This window comes from Vipera berus, assembly GCF_964194415.1.
Source record: "Vipera berus genome assembly, chromosome: 7".
NCBI classification, from domain to species: domain Eukaryota; kingdom Metazoa; phylum Chordata; class Lepidosauria; order Squamata; family Viperidae; genus Vipera; species Vipera berus.
Window position 1 is genome coordinate 59,718,870 of NC_138209.1, and position 17,856 is coordinate 59,736,725.

Below are 17,856 nucleotides of genomic sequence, written 5' to 3' on the forward strand. Positions count from 1 at the left end.
AATAAAATATCACTTAATTGTCTTGTTTAGCAATGGAAATGTTGGGCTCAGTTGTGGTTGTCAGTCAAGGACTATCTGCAGTTAGTTTTGACTAGAAAGTATATCCCAGATTTGGAAGGCTAACATTGCTATTTTGTATCCTTTGATGGCAAAAGCCCTTATATAGAAAAAAAATGGGGTGCTTGAAAAATGGGCTGGGGGAAGAACAAGCGGCCTATACCTCCCCAATTACTAATTACAAATTCTCCCTAGGTTCATTCCAGCAGTTTTTCAGCTTAAATTTGGAAGACAGAAACTATGGTACTAAGTGAAATTAAAGATTCTTGAGTGCTAAATGCAATACTATTATGGCCTTTGTTTAAATGACTCCAGAAGAGGAAAGCTCAAGAAAACCTATTGTTCTGCTTTTTGTGAAGCTTTTCTCATTTTCTCATTTCTCCTCCAGCTTTGTTGAGCTGCTCCAGTGTTTCCCATTCCATCAAAATGTAGCTGATATGCAACTCAGTCTTTCCCTCCACTGTTAGAAGGTCAAGGGCTGAATGAGGCCATAAAATACTTAAATTAGATAAGACAGAAATATGTCTTCCTCGGCAAGACTTTGGATAGGATTGTACTCTCCATGAAAATCTTTTTTGTAAGGTCCTGCCTCAACTACTCCTCCCAAGAAAGCTGAACTCTGGAAACGCATTGTTTCAAAAGGAACTTTTATTGAGAGATAGTGATAGCAAGAGATCAAAGCAAGATCTAAAGTTTTTCTATGTGAATACTACATTAAAACTTTCATTTCACAAAACCCCATCCCAGAGCCCAACTGACCAGTTTGCGTCCAGCCAATCCACAAGTGCGAAGTTGTTATGGGAACCAGAGCTGATAAGGTATCTCTCAGTGGAGTGGAAATAAGGCAGATAGACCCTGGAACATTCCATTCTCCATTTCACACCCAAAGAGATAAGCCAAAGTTGAGAAAGAGCAAAGTAGAGAAAAACCTCCCCCCTCCCACTAGAATAGCAGAGCCCCAGAAAGAGACATTGAAGGGGTTCCTGACATGCTGCCACCCTAAAAGAAAGAGGTCTGCCTATAGAAACAAAAATAATAAAGTAGCAAAAAGAGAATAATATGTTAATTAGATTTATCTGAATAACTAACATGAAAAAATTGAGTAATCTTGGGACTCTAATATGCTTCTTATATACCCATTCATTTTGGGAGGCTGGAAGGTCTTTCCAAGCCACCAGATATTGGACAGCCCCATGGTGCCTATGGGAATCTATTATTTCTTTGATTTCAAAGTGCTGCTCCCCTCAATCATAATAGGTTATGGTGTGGGAACAGGTTTTGGCCTTAAAGGCAAGGTTATTTCTGGTTTTAGTAAACTACAGTGGAAAACATGGTGAATTTGCCTTAATGGTTTTGGGAGTTCTAACTCCACAGTGACTGGGTTTATAATACATTTGATGGGAAAGGGCCCTACAAACCTGGGCCCCAGCTTCTTTGAAGGTCAAAGTGACTACAAGAATCTAGTGGATAGGTAAACCCTGTCCCTGAGGTGGAAAGCTTGGGTTTTATTCTTTTTTTATCTGCTTGAGTTTTTAGGCATCCCTGGCTTTGTCCAAAGCTTTCCTTACTATTGGCCAGGTGTTTTGTAATTGATACATCCATTCCTTAAGAGAAGGGATTCCAGGTTCATTAGTAGGCAGTTCTGGCATTGGTTTAAACACCTGCCCTGTAGCTATTGAAAGGGAGTGTATCCAGTGCTAGAATGAATAGTATTGTTGTATGCCACTTCAGCAAATGGCAGGAGGTCGATCCAATTGTCCTGTTGATAGTTGATAAAATATCTAAGGTTTGTTCTAGAACTGAGTTTTTTGTTCTGTCCCCCCTTTGTTTGAGGATGAGAACTAGAACTCAAGCCCTGTTCTGTGCCCAAGAGGTCCAAAAAGGCCTTCCAGAAGTTTGAAGTAAATTGGTCTGAAATTATGCATTGGGGGGCTCCATGTAATTGGTAGATATGTTGGAGGAACATTTTAGCTAATATTCTGGTAGTTGGGATGAAGTGGGCCTGTTTTGAGAAAAAGTCAGTCACAACCCAATTATCTGTGTTTGCTGCACCATCTAGCAGTTTCACAATAAAATCCATAGAGATCTCTCTCCAAGGAGCTGGAGGGCTCGCTACTGACTGTAAAAAACCAGACATTTTTCCTTGCCTCCGTTTCGCTGCTGCACAATGTCCTTTTTCAGTGATGGCCACCAGAACTATTTCTTTATTAGATGAAGGGTTTTCACAAACCCAAAGTATCCTGCCAGTTTTGAATCATGGGAGGCCTGCATAGTTTTTAGCCTTTGCATGGCTGAGTCATACAGTTTTCCTCTCACCCATGTCAGTCTATCCTGCCTTGAGCAGAGCTTCTTGTGCCCTAAGAACCATTCATCTGTCTTTAGAGCCTGTTTGAGTGCTGTTGAAGTCCACAAGTCTTAAAAGTTCCAAGTTTGAAGACCCCTGAACTAGCTGGTAGTGGTGCATATTAATAAACATGGATAAATTCATCATACATTTGTCAGTGCAAAGGGAAAATGATTCAGCAAAGAAACAGCCATGGAAGAAATTAAAACTGATACTTTTTTACTTCTTTTCTACAGTTTGTAATATTTTATTAGATTATAGAATAAAATACAAAAAAAGCAAATAGTAGGACATAGTGGGGAGGAAAAGGGGGGGAAGTGAGGGGGAGAAGGGAAAAAGAACAGATTTCCTGTGTTGCAGTAGGAAGCATTAACATTGACCCTCAACTTTTTACTTTTCCATAATATTATAAAATAGCCATTTCTATAATAGCAAATGAATCTAATCAGTAAAACCCAAAATCCCCCCCCTTTTTTAGTCAAATATTTGGTGGTACTCAAATATTATCATGTCCTAAAAGTGGTACAATCTGTGGAAAGGTCGAAAAGCCCTGCTTTATAGCCTCTAAGTTTTTGTGATCAGTCCATACATGGAAAGGGATTTTACTCCCTTCCAGAAAGTGTCTCCAGGTGAGGAGGGACCAGCGTACTGCATAAGCTTCATTCTCCCAAACTGCCCAATGTTCAGTCTCTGATAACTTTTTGGAGGGCTGCACTTTTTCCTGTTCATTCTCATGGAGCAACACCGCTGCTACTGCTATATCACTGGCATCAGCCTGGATTCTGAATGCCTTTTCTGGGTCTGGATGCTTCAGAATTGGCTCTGCTGAGAAAAGTCTTTTTAATTTTTCAAATGCCACTTGGCATTCCATAGTCCACTTCAGGGGCTTATTGGGTCTCGGTTTATTTGTTTTTAACACATTTGTGATAGGTAAAGTGATCTGGGTGAAAGAGGGGATGAACTGTCGGTAGAAATTTGCAAAGGCCAGGAAGCTTTGTAGCTGCTTTATCACCATAAAGGAGGCTACCCAATCTAAGACAGTGTGTACTTTCTCTGGGTCCATCTCCACCCCGTCATACAAAATCCTGTAACTCAGGTAGTCAATTTTCTCTTTGTGGAATTCACACTTTGATAATTTTGTGTAGAGCTTTGCTTAGTTCAGGACCGTTCTGGCCAACTTGATGTGTTTGGCCTTTGTTTTGGTGTAAATTAATATATCATCCAGGTATACCAAAACTCCCTTATACAGGTGCTCATGGAGCACCTTGTTGATTAGCTGCATGAACACGTCTGTTCCCCTTTGCAGACCAAAAGGGAGCACTCTAAGGGGGCAGTTGAAAGCAGATTTCCATTCGTCCCCTTCCTTAATCCTAACTCTATAATACACCTCCCACAGGTCCAATTTAGAAAATATTTTCCCTTTTGATAGGTGGGCCAGTATATTTTTCATGATAGGCAGGGGGTACACATTTTCCACACATAGTGTGTTTAGATCCCTATAGTCCATGCAGAGATGAAGAGAACCATCCTTCCTCTCCCTGAACAGCACAGGTACAGGCTAGTTGTATGAACCCATGGGCCAGGTTTTTGTCAATGAATCTATGTAGTTCGCTCAATTCCCTGGGAGTCATTGAATAAAGCTTCAGCTTTGGTAACTTTGCCCCAGGAATGATCTCGATATCACAGTCAATGGTGCATTGGGGAGCCAGTTCATCTGAACCCCTTTCACTGAAAACCTCAGTCAGATCCCGGTACTCCCTGGGTACGGTTTGCATGGCCTTGCCACACAAAGTGGCCACTATTTCCCTGATCTGTTCTTTTCTGGGGCAGATTTGTTTGCTCAGCAACAGGTTCTTTTCTCTGGGAAATTTCAAACATCCCTCTCTTCAGTCTATCAGTGGGTTCCATTTTTTCAGCCACCCAACCCCAGGACAAGAGGCCACTCCATTCCAGGTGCCAAGATGAATGTTAAAGTTTAAAATGGTTCCCTATGTTTAACTCCAGGGGTTTCTGTAGCTAGCATGGCTTGGATGCCCCCTGTGATGGACCCATTAAGCAGAAGAAGATGGGGGTTTTTAACCTCTTTAACTGGACCTTTAATTTCCCTTCCAGGGCTGGGCTAACCAGGCATCTGATGCATCCAGGGTCACTTTTCCTTCTCTGCCTGGAATTAACAGTTCTATGGGCATGGTCATTGGTGCAATCAGCCCACTTACCAATCAGTACCGGGTAATCATTGTAATCACCTTCTGGCGTCCTGGGTTCATCTCCTGGTGGGGTCAGAGTTCCACTCCCTGGTTATGGGGTTGGATGGAACTCCACGAACTCTGTGCTCCTCAGGGCCATATCTTTCTGACATAGGCTGGGCTTAGTCGGCTTTCCTTCAGATTGCTGATTGCCTCTTTTGGTCAGAGTTTATCTGCGGCATTCCACAGCAGGATGACCCTCTTTGCCACATTTGAAGCAGGCTGTCAAGTGGGGGGGGGGCATAGCCAAGGTTTTTGTTGCTTCTCTCTTTTTCTCTGGTGGGGACCATTTACGCATTTTTCCAGAACGGTATGGGTTGCGGTGCTGGTCAATCTCTACCTCCTTGGCCAGGAGGCACCAGTCATGTAATCAAACCAGGGCACCCCTAACCACGCATGCATTTAGCCCATCCTGGAAACAGCTGATTAGGATGTCTTTGGGCCACTTGAGGAAGGATGCCAAGTCTCAGAACTCCTCTGTCTACTCAGCCACTGGTGGATGCCCCTGCCTCATGGTCTTTATTTGATCCTGTGCCTTCCAATCAGCCAGGTGGTCTTTGAACCTCTTTCTCAGGGTGGTCAAGAAATGGTTAAAGTTTTGGAGATCTGCTGAGTTGCAGTTGTGAAGGGTAACCATCCACTGAGCTGCAGTTCCAGGGCTAGGATGACGACCCTGACTCTGACTTCCTCACTGGGGAGGGTTCTCCCATACACTTGCATGTAGGTGAACACATGAGCCAGGTGAACCAGCTTTGATTCCTTTGTGGGGCTCTCCTTCTAGGGGGTTGCAGGCTGCCATTATTCCCGTAGATCCAGTTGTCTCTGCCATGGCTTCGGTCACTCCTGATTCACTCCTTCCATACTTGGTTTCTTCCAGTTGATCCTTCCTTTTGCTCCTGTGCTGCCTGGATTTTGCTGAAAGGCCTCTTCCATGTATTGCGTGGCTTGTTTCAGGATCTGGTCGGTCGACTCTTGCTCTTCTTCAGATTCGTTCCAGTCATTGGAGAGTGACTCCATCTCCTGCTTCCAGCCCTTCTTCTGGCTTCCTAGAGTGAATGTTACTTGCTGGGCTTTTTCTTCCCACTCTTCTCTCTCTTCCCTACTCCGATCAACCATCTCAGCTTCATGGAGCTTTCTGTATTTACTATTTCTTCCATCCAACCATAGGAACTTTCTTTTGGGTGGGTCTTCACAGCGGACTCTCCCCAGCACTTGGTCTCATCTTGTTCGCTGCATGGAGGGACATGATGCATGGTTCTCACAGTACAGCAGTTGCCTCTCTGGGTTGATCTTTTTGCAGATCTTGCTTAATGTAAGGTCCTGCCTTGAATACTCCTCCCAAGAAGGCAGAACTCTTGAAAAGGCATTGTTTCAAAAGGAACTTTTTTATTGAGAGATAGTGATAGCAAGAGAGCAAAGTAAGAACGAAAGTTTCCCTGTGCAAATTGCTACATTAAAACTTTCATTTTACAAAACCCTACCCCAGAGCTCTGGTAGAGGACAGGAAGGCCTGGAGGAACGTTGTCCATAGGGTCGCGATGAGTTGGACACAACTTCGCAGCTAACAACAACCCCAGAGCTCAATTGTCCAGTTTGCTTCCAGCCACTCCACAGATACAAAGTTGTTATGAGAACCAGAGCTGGTAAGGGATGGTTCCCAGGCGCTTCACTGGATCTCACAACAGAGTGAAGATAAGGCAGATGGCCCCTGACACATTCCATTCTCCATTTCACACCCAAAGAGATACATCAAAGTTGAGAAAGAACAAAGTAGAGGAAATACAACCACAAGCCCCCTCCCAGCCAAGAAAAACCTCCCCTTCTCACTAGAATGGCAGAGCCCTGAAAAGATACATTGAAGGGGTTCCTGACATTGTTTCTTATTTGAGCAGCTTGAGTTTTCAACTTTGATAAATTGGGCACTTAAGTTTCTGGAAGCTACCATTACTTAGTGTTCACACCCAACCTACTGCAGCTGTATTACTAGTTTTTTTTCCTGGACTCAGTTTATAATGCTGATAAATGGCATTTGTTTACTTGCTTATTCCTCTTACTGTCATAGATTAGATTGCTATGTGATGGCATAGAGTATAAATCACTACAAGGATTTTTCATATTTTTCTGTTTTTCCAACATGCAGTTTTTGCCAAATTAACATTCAATAGTCTTTATTGCAAGTAAGAATTTTTGCCTGGGCTTGTTGACTAAAAGATGAAATAATCCCAAGGAAACTGGGGTAAAATACCTTAATGGGATTCATATCCAAAATAGAAGTGCATAGATGTACCAGGTACATACTTTACCCAAATGTAATTACTTTGGAGACTGAACCAGGCAATCTGTGATTCAAATTTTTCTACAAGGTTCTGTGTTTCAAGAAAGCAATGCACCCTTCTCTATAAATCTCAACTATTGTTAGGAGAGAATACCCTGTCTTCTGTTTGTCTGAATATCCAATGGGTGTTCAAATAATCATCTGATGTCAAGGATGGCTTCAGGCTTAGCACAGAATATGGCAATTCATTATTTTTTGTAATTGTAAATGGATAATTTATCTCTGGCCATTTTTAGAAGTCTACTCCATCCTCTTTTTGTTTTAATGAGACCCATTACTGTGATAAAGATTACATCACTGTAATTGCTCTAGATTTTGATTATACTAGGAGAGAGTGACCCTTGTTCAGGCTATCTAGAAGTGAGGGGGTTTGTACATGTGGGCATTACATTTTGTGGAGGCTGAGCAAAATTATTATAAAAGGAATTGTTGCAGGTTTTCGCACTTGTTGGAAACTGAACCCTTTTTCCTTAAGAATTTAAAAAAATAGGAAAATGGTTCTCTGGAAATGATTAAGAGAAATGTTATGGAGAACTCACTCATGAAATGAATCAACAGCGTATTTCAGGAATTCTGATCCTGACTCATATTTCAGATTTTCCCATATGTACAACTCCAAGAATTACCAGCAGCCCATCATGGGCTACCCTGAATTGATTTTTTTTGGAATTGTAGACTTAGAACATCAGCAGTTCCTCAAGCTGGAGAAGGCTGGAGTAAACAGATTTGAATAGACAGGTTGCTCAATTTCTTAGGTGCCTCCTAAGGAATTGTTCTATTTTATTACGTCCCCTAATTAAATACATTTTCATGTAAATTCCTGAAGAAAGACAATTTCTCAGTAATTTTGGTTTAGAAAAATAAGATTTTCCAATTTGTATTTCTGCAAGTAGTGTTTATTTGCAATTTCTGTTGTTTCTCTGTACTCTAACAGTATTCCGTTTACATTTCAGGACTGGTCTATTAGTCTTATAACAGCATCTTTGGCTGGAGCCTTTGGATCCTCCTTCCTCTATGGTTATAATCTCTCTGTGGTGAATGCACCAACAGTGGTGAGAAAACGATTTTTTAAAGTATAAAGTCAGTTTGGTGCAGCGATGAGATGTAGTAAGAGAAGGTTTTTGCAGTATTGGGAAACAGGTCTGCACTTGTCTTGTGTTCCTTGTTTCCTTGTCCAGCTCTAAATGGGCTCTTTCTCAGCAGAAGAGCAGTAAAGATGTTTTTAGGCAACCTGATTAAATTTTCTGGAGTTACAGGTAAATCCCCCATGTACGAACATTCATTTAGCGAGTTTTCACAAAAACATTTTTTTTCAGAAAGGGTACTTACATTAGAAATTCAACATTATGACCAAAATGAGGCCTCTGTAGCCATGCCCCATCACTGAAAACTTTTAAGTTCACATTGAAGTAATTAATATATCTCACAATTAGTATTTTCTTTTGATTTTTCCCTTTTTAAATTTAATAAAGAGCAAGAGGGAATATATTCCTTCAATGAAAGCACTATTCTTCTGATTTTCCTTTTCCTTGCTTGCATAATTTGCATAAGACTGCATATTAACATCCATATGTTTATCCTTAGTGTTTTTATACTTGTAGTCCTCGAGTTACGACAGTTCACGTAGCAACAGTAGCACCAAGGCAGTTGTTCACCCTTACGACTGACCACAGAGACATTGCAACATTTCCCCTGCCTATTCCCAACCCCCACAGGGGCCTAACAGGCACTGTTTCTGCTATGGTAGCCCACTGGCTCCTCCCCACTCCATTACCAATCAATTGCTCACTTACCTTTCCAAGATCCAGAGTTCCAAAATAGGCTGACTGCTCCTTCTCTCTCCTCAAGCAAGCTGTCTCTTCTCCAGCCTCTCTGCTGCAGGGTTTGTACAGCAGCATGGGTTTTTTTCCTGCTCCCGGCACTCAAAAAGTGAAAAGGTGAGAGCAAAAGCAGATTGGGATGAGCACACCCTGTGCAGTTTAGCTGATTTACTGAAGCTGCCTATGAAGGACACCTAATCCACTTTTTTTTTACAATGGAGCTTTCCATCCCTTTGCAAAAGCTTTTGGCATAGAGAAGAGAAGCCCTTGGGGCACAGTCTCACAGTCCTTCAGGCTTCTCTTCTCCATGCCAAAAGTTTTTGCAAAGGGATGGAAGGCTTCAAGCAATGCAAGATCGCTCTCCTGAAGCCTTTGTAATCGTTTTGGTGAGAAGAGAAGTCTTTGGGGCATGGTCATGCGTTCCTTCAGACTTCTCTGCACCAAAAGTGTTTGCAAAGGGATGGAAGGCTTCAAGCAGTGTAAGATTGCTCCCCTGAAGCCTTTGCAAAAGCTTTTGGCACAGAGAAAAGAAGTCTTTGGGGGTGCAGTCTCACACTCCTTCAGACTCACCGAGGCTGCCTGGCACACCAAAAGCAGATCAGGTGCCATGCACAGGCAGCCTCTGTGAGTCAGCCCTGGTTTTCCTCTTTTCTTACTGCTCCACTTTTGGAGTGCCATAAGTAGACAAAGAAACCATGGCAGAGAGGCTGGAGAGGAGACAGCCCGCTTGATCATTGGGAACTTTGAAAGGTAAGTGACCTGGTGGGTAGGATGGAAGGGGCAGGGGGGAAGCATGAGATATCTCAGTGGGTCTTGGGAGTCCTTGGGTGGTCTGAAGCACTAGGCCCTCCATGGCTTTCCCCATCCTGAGATACCTCATGTGCACTTAATGACCTGTGCATTCAATTACCCAATGCATTGGGTAAAGCAGAGAGGGATCATGATCATTTAACATGATCCAATTAATGAATCCTCAGGTTATGAACGTAATTGGCAAGCTCTATTACATTTGTAACTTAAGCATTATCTGTACCTGTTAACATTTTGGAAGTAAAAGTCCATAAAGTGTGATGTAGTCAGTAAGCTTTACACATTATTGTAGCTGTAACAATAAATATTAGTGGAGCAGGAAAATCAAGTTCCATGTGTTTCATCTTCTTTATAGATATACTGAGTCCACATTTTGAATACTGTAGCTCTTTAGATGGGAAGACACAAGCTTCGTTCATTTATGGGTGCTTTGCTAGAAATTCCTTGGCTCCATCTGTCTGCTTCTCATTCTTTAAAGCTGAAACCCTTCTCTACCTAAGTGCTTTAATACTAGTTGACTAGATGTCTTATACATTTAAAATTAGGGAGATTCTTAGAAATACCAGGTATACAGATTATCTGATACTCAAGACAATCTATAAAATTAACTAGATGAAATTGGCTTAAACTACCTGTGGCTACAAAAGGGATGCAGTGGCTCAGTGGGTTAGGACGCTGAGCTCGTCGATCAGATGGTCGGCAGTTTGGCGGGTCAAATCCCTAGTGCTGCATAACAGAGTGAGCGCCTGTTATTCGTCCCAGCTTCTGCCAACCTAGCAGTTCAAAAGCACGTAAAAATGCAAGTAGAAAAATAGGGACCACTACGGTGGGAAGGTAACAGCGTTCCGTGCACCTTTGGTGTCTAGTCATGCTGGCCACATGACCACGGAGACATCCTCAGACAAGTGCTGGCTCTTTGGCTTTGAAACGGAGATGAGCACCGGCCCCTAGAGTTGGAAACAACTAGCACGCATGTGCGGGGGAACCTTTACCTTTACCTACCTGTGGCTACAGGTAGTCCTTGACTTACAACCATTCATTTAGTGACCATTCAAAGTTACAACAGCACTGAAAAAAGTGACTGATGACTGTTTTTAACTTTACAACTGTTGCAGCATTCCCATGGTCACATGATCAGGATTCAGATGCTTTGCAGTTGGTATGTATTAATGATGGCTGCAGTGTCCTCAGAACCTGTGATTACTTTTGCAATCTTTTGACAACAAAGTCAATAGGAAAGCCAGATTCACCTAACTCTGTTACTAACTGCAGTGCAATGCAGTGATTCACTTGCAACTATGGCAAGAAATGTCATAAAATAGGGCAAGACTGACAAGAACTGTCTTGCTTAGTAATAGAAATTTTGGGCTCAACTATAGTTGTAAGTCAGGGGTCTTCATACCTGGCCCTTTTATGACTTGTGGACTTCAACTCCCGGAATTCCTCAGCCAGCGGGCCAAGTTTGAAAACCCATGTTGTAAGTTATATAGAACTATCTATATAACAACTCTTGTTCAAAGAGGTTAATATAGCATCACTGATCATGGATCGCTCTGACTCATAATACTTCCATTATCAATTTGACATATAAACAATTATAAAAGAAAAGCTGACATAAGCTTTTGCTGTCAACATTATTAACAAAGCAATATTACTTAAATATGCTGTTATGGCCTCAGTTTGTCATTAAGCGAAGACTTAGATTTGAGCTTTCTGAGCAAAATTAAGTTCACATCTGATAATCATGACTTTTTAGAAAGGGCCTATTAAACAAATGTTTCTTAAAGTATGGTCCAAGACTCTCCAGGAAATCAAAATTATTTGCCAGATATTTGCAAAAATTTAAAACAGCTCTTGTTATTTTTCTTTGTTAAAAAATATTGGGTTTTTATTTATATTAACATCATGTCAGGGCCCACTTCGAAACCTCATCCCAAGAAAGCAGGACTCTTGGAACAGCTTCTTTCCAAAAGGAATTTTTATTAGGAGAAGCTGATAGCAGGCATGATAGGGTTTCCCGCTCAGATCAATAGGTTAAAAGAGTCCCAAGCATAACCCCACCCCAATGGTTCATCCAGTCAGTTTGAATGGGCCAATCCCCAGGTGTTAAGTCTGCTGTGGGAATAAAGTTGATAACGGGGTCCATTCCCATGCTTGTGAAGATGTTGTTGGGTCTTTGCTCCTTCCCTTCCACAGCTAGAGATAAGCTAGATGGCCAGAGGCACATTCCTTTCTCACCCTAGGGCACAGGTCTGCAACCTGCGGCTCCGGAGCCACATGCGGCTCTTTCAGCCGTCTCCTGCGGCTCCCAGTCCTCTGCCATGTGCAGTCCCCCCCAAAAAAAGTGGGACTAAAAAAGTTCAACCAATCAATTCAAATATGCAGGGTAGGTGCATATCTCGCCTTGGCTCCACTCTTCAGTCAAGCCCTGTTCTGCACATGCACGCATGTACGCCCATGCGCACACATTTTTTGCGGCTCCCAGTGTTTCCTTTTGTGAGGGAACCGGTTCTGAGTGGCTCTTTCACTGTTTCAGGTTGCTGACCCCTGCCCTAGGGTAACATCAAGGGAGAGACACTTCAAAGAGTAAATATGTAGGAACATTGGAAAGGATACATTGTAGCAAAGCAGAATAATATACCACAGAGTCTTCCTCCCTCCCTCTCAGGAGAATGGCAGAACCCTCAGAAAGAAATGAATTAGGAAAGAAATGAGATAGATTACCCCCGCCCCCGCGGGAAAGAATGGGTTCTGACACATATAATAGATTTATAATATGATTGATTCAGTAAATATTTTACAAATGCGTCAAATTTATTTTTTAATATGGTAAATATCAACAAATATAACCCATTAAACAAAAGCCCTCCATCATTTTTAAAAGTTGGAATGGATCCTGAGAACAAAAAGTTAGGGAAGTTTGTCTTAGATTGAAAAGAAAGAGGTCACTAAACCTCAGAAGTCTGAGGAAAAAAATTCTGATACTTCTCAGTGTCATGGTTATCCACAAATGACCACCTTCCAGGTTCCTTGCAACCTATTTTGCAGAACCCTTACAAATTTGCTGGGTTGAGTCCAGGTGCAAGAGAATGCATGCAAGCACAATATGGTAGCCAAAAAATTACAAGATGTTTAGGAAATTGACTATACAATGACCAAATAAGGAGAAATGGGCATTTGTTACATATTTATTTCAGTAGTGTTCCAATATTGTTGGTGGTCATTTGTGATAGTCATACAAAGTGCAGGTTGTTATTTTTCACTGGAACACTAAAATTAGTCACGTTGAAATTGTGTTTATCTTGCACCTTTGACCCCGTTATTTGCACTTTGGTCACTGATGAAATCTATTATATGTTTCAGCAATTGATCTAGTAAACACTGACAGGACATTTTATTCAGAAGTGACTTCAGAAATGACTTCTTCAGAAGGAAAAGCATTTGTGTGTATTGCATTTGATATACAGCTTAGTGTAAACCAGTCCCTAAATGATAACTAAGTCCTACTTGTGTCAATTATTTTTCCCCCCTCAGATAACTAAGAGGTAGTTAGGTTCTTTAATTTGGAAATGAACCATGAAAAATATAGAGTCCTCGACTTATGACCATAATAGAGCCCAACATTTCCATTGTAAGCAAGACAGTTGTTAAGTGAATTTTGTCACATTTTATAATCTTTCTTGTCACAGTTGTTAAATAAATCATTGCAGTTGTTAAGTTAGTAGCACAATTGTTAAGTGAATTTGGCTTCCTTTTGACTTTGGTTATCAGAAGGTCACAAAAGATGAGCAACATAACTCCAGGCCACTGCAAACATCATAAATATAAACCAGCTGCCAAGGTCTGAATTTTGATCACATAACCATGTGAACTCTGCAATGGTTTTAAGTGCGAAAAATGGTCATAAATCACTTTTTTCAGTGCTATTGTAACTTCAGATAGTTACTAAATGAATAGTTATAAGTCAAGAACTACTTGTACATTCATTGCAAATGAAAAATAGCATCTAAAAAAATTACCACTTCCAAGGGAAGTTAAATACTAAGTTTTCAGTGACATAATAAATACAAATGAGAAGAGGGAGAAAAATAGGTTTATCTTTTTATGTTCCAAATAGTTTTTCTCAACTGGGGTATTTCTGGAAATCTTGGCATTTCATCTGAAATGTGAAAAACAATTGAGATTCTAACTATTTTTTTAAGTTTGCAAGGCAAGCACCACCTGTTCAAATTGCAGATTCATGGGAGAATCTCAGGATCTTGGTTTCTTTAAAAGGCCTTTGTTAATCAACAAAGGCAGGCTATGTAGCCATGGTACATTGAAAACGAAAAGTAAGGGTGGGAAGGAGAACTTTGAAAGACTCTCTCACAGCCTTTCCTGGTTTCTTAGAAATTCTGCTTTTCTGGAACTAAAGGAGGAATTGACTTTTTTTCAGAACTTTTGGGGGAGTTTTATTTATGTAATTTGATCCCACTTTTTATATTAAAAGCATTCAAAGTGGATTTACTTCTTTAAAAAAGATTTTTTAAAAGCACCTTTAGGAACACAAAGGAATTTTGCATTGCTGAAACCAATCTTAGCACCCAGTTGTGTTATTTGCATCCAGTTCGATCTTCCCAGGTAGAGCAAGTAAATCAATTGCAGGGGGGGTGCTGAAGGCAAAAAAATACATCACTTCCACTCTGGTCTAAACCTGTTGCTTTGCTCATTGACTTCTGTCTTTCCCAATAGGATTTGATGTGTTTCCTTGTCTTCAGCTTGATTGAACCAATTAATTACGTATCTTTGTCTCTTACCTCACTATTCTTTCGCTGCTAAAACATAATCTAACATGGATGGATCTTGTTGCAAATTCAGTTCCTTTCTTCCTTTATAGCAGAGGTTCCCAACCTTTTGGGCATCAGGGACCGGTTATGTGGAGAGAGGTTTTTCCACGGACCGGAGGGCGCGTGGTTTTGTCTGCTGCCTGCATCCCACAGATGGGGCTTTGCTTCTTTGTGCGGCTCAGTTGCTGGTATGTCATGGCCCAGTACTGATCCACGGACCAGGGGTTAGGGACCCCTGCTTTATAGCATTCAACATTAATAGCACTTCTTGGGCTCTAGGTTTTAGGAAGCAATGGACATGATATATGCCTGCTTATCTCCCACTCTGGCTGGTTGGATGTGCTCCAGTGATACAGATCTTAGACTGCTTGGGCAGATCCTTACTGATAGAAGCCTCTCTGGAGCTGATTTGAGATGACATATCATAGCAGAGGATAACTTGCTCTGTTTATTCCAGGCCTCTCCGAAGCTAAATTCATGTCTGAGACTCATGTAGCAATAAACAATTTTGTAGTTGGATTTTCTTAAGCGTGTTTTTAGTAATGATAGATTCACTACATTCCAGCTGGAATCTGAGTACACAATGAAGGAGAATATTTGTAGCTGAGGGTTGAAATAAAGGGTCCTTGGTGCTCTCTGAGCTTGCTTGTTTTCTTGCAGATGTTTCATTACCCTAACTAGGTAATATCATCAGTGCTAATAAGGAGTGCTGTTTGCTCTGTTTATATTCAACTGTCTTGCCTGTCTGTGTGGATGGGGGCGGTCTTAAGGATTCTTTGGTTGGGCTGTTTACTAATGGCTCTGTTGTAGTTTCTTGACTGGGGTATTGCTTACTTGATTGTTGGTCTGAAGTTGATCTTGGAGCTGATCTGAGTGCTGATTACTGATGAGGAGGTGCTGGAGTCTTTTTCTCTTTAGGGCTGGTTGATTGTCTCTTTTGCATAGTCTGTAGCAGGCATGTCAAACTGCCGGCCCACAGGCCGGATGCATCATGATGAAACCGCACCCTCCCCATTGCTGGCAGTGGGGAAAAAGTCACGATACGTCGCGCGACATCACGTGACATTGTGAGTTTGACATGCCTGGTCTATAGATATTGTTAATGTCTATATGTCTATTGATGGCTGATTTGTCAGAGTGCCAGGCTTCTAGAAATTCCCTGGCATTTTTGGATTTGACCTGGTCTAGGATTGTCACATTTTCCCAATTGAAACTGTGGTTAAATCTGTCTATATGTTGTGAAATTAAAGAACTTTCATCATGCCTTTTGACTGCCAGTTGGTGTTCATGGATGTGTTCCGCCAGTCTTCTGTTGTTTGTCCTACACAGTGGTTGTTGCAGCAACAAGTTGGCACTCTGACAAATCAGCCATTGATAGACACAATAATAATTAGCACTCAGATCAGCATAGATTAGCTCCAAGGTCAACTTCAAACAGCACTTACTAGCACTAATGATGTTACCTACTTAGGGTAATGAAATCTCTGCAAGAAAACAAGCAAGCTCAGGGAGCACCAAGGACCCCTCAATATGAGCACAGTTTGGCACTCAAGTGCTTCAAAACTCATTGAATTTGGTATTCAATGTGTTCTGAAGCAGAAATATTGTCCTGGTGCTTGTCTTTCTCCTGGTAGTCAATATGCAAGGAAGAACTTGCTGATGTCAACTGCCTCGTGACTCGCTATTTCTTCTAGATGAAATGGTAAGTCACATGGTTTTCCCAGTACCCATTGGTTTTGGTATTTGACACATCTTCTGGAATGGATTACCAACGAGGACTGAGGTACTACTATATAATTAGATGATAAAGGTGTTTGCATGCTTTGTTGCATTATTTCTGGAGCACCTTTAGAGAGCAATCAATATTGTCCAAGGATTGTAGTTGAGGCCATAGTGTATAACCAACTCTCAGACTCAATATTTATTTATTTATTTATTTAATAATATTTCTATACCGCCCTTCTCCCGAAGGACTCAGGGCGGTGAACAGGGCAAGAATAAAAATACAGAATTACAAAAATTAAAAAAGAATTAAATACATGCCCACTAAAAACAATCACTACATATTAAAACCCCAATCAAATGACAATAAAAAACCCCACCAATCCCCCATCAGGCCAGGCCGGCTTGTTCGAACAAGTATGTTTTTAGCTCGCGGCGAAAGGAGCGAAGATCGGGCGCCATCCAGAGCTCAACCGGTAACTGATTCCATAGCTCCAGGGCGCCCACAGAGAAGGATCTCCCCCTGGGGGCCACCAATCGACATTCTCTGATCGGTGGCACCCTGAGGAGGCCCTCTCTGTGGGAACGCACAGGGCGAAGGGAGGTTGATGCCGGCAGCAGGTGTTCCCTAAGGTACTCCGGACCCCTGCCATGTAGGGCTTTAAACACCAATATTCCAGGAACTATTCCAGATCTTTGGAAATAGAGGGTCATAGGAAAACCTATGGCACCGAAGAGTATAGGAACCCTCCTTTGATGACTGCTGGAATGGTGGCTGGCTTGCTTCTCTACACAAACATGGGAAACCTAGGGCAGGGGTGTCAAACTGCCAGCCCACGGGCCAGTTTCATCATACTGAAGCCACGCCCACCCATTGCCGGCCATGCAAAAAGAGTCGCTATACGTTGTGACACGTTGCGTGACATGGCGAGTTTGACACCCGTGACATAGGGGGTTTTTCATTCACACATTGCATAAAGCTCTGTTTCAGTAGGTAAGTTGGTGTAAAATACACATCCCATTTTTAAAAGAAGACTCCTTATAGCAGAATTTTAAAGTATTGAAATAATGTGATTTTTAAAAATGCTAATTTGTAATTATATATGTCTACACTGATAAGTATTTATTAATTATGTATTTATTGGAATTACTTGTAGTTTATTAAGAAATTTTACAATGAAACCTGGGAAAGAAGATACAACCAGTCAATTACTGAACAGTCACTTACATTGCTATGGACTTTATCTGTCTCCATTTTTGCTATTGGTGGACTTGTGGGTGCATTAATTGTTACTCCAGCTGTCAAGTATTTTGGTCGGTAAGCATTATATTGAAAACAATGCTATGCAATTTTTTTTTCTTTTAATGGATGATAAAACAAAAAATCGCTCCTCTAACTGATATTATGGCACCTGCATTTAAAATACTAAGTAAGATACTTCCCATGATAAAACAGTTGTGATTAATAGCAAGTAATAATGTATGCAATGTAATTTTGTATAAATTGGGCTTTTTTGAAAAAAAAATCTTCTCTTGCTTTTAAAAATACTGTTTAGAAATCTAAAGTAGTAAGTAATCTGTAGGACTGAACTATCACAGTTTTGCATCTCTTTGCTGCCATCTAGTGGCTGTCTAGTTATAACAAAATTATAATAAGCCCAACAAGACTGTCCTGATATATGAAACATAATTCTCC

General features: G+C 41.3%; 1 protein-coding gene across 1 annotated transcript in view; it reads left to right on the forward strand.

The window, feature by feature from the left end:
* Positions 1-17,856, forward strand: part of SLC2A9 (solute carrier family 2 member 9) — a 60,289-nt gene that overhangs the window by 2,235 nt on the left and 40,198 nt on the right. Inside the window, exons 2-3 of the mRNA XM_081332284.1 lie at positions 7,936-8,034; positions 17,318-17,478. Of these exons, the coding sequence (XP_081188410.1) occupies positions 7,936-8,034; positions 17,318-17,478 (260 nt within the window). The remainder of the gene's footprint in view (positions 1-7,935; positions 8,035-17,317; positions 17,479-17,856) is intronic.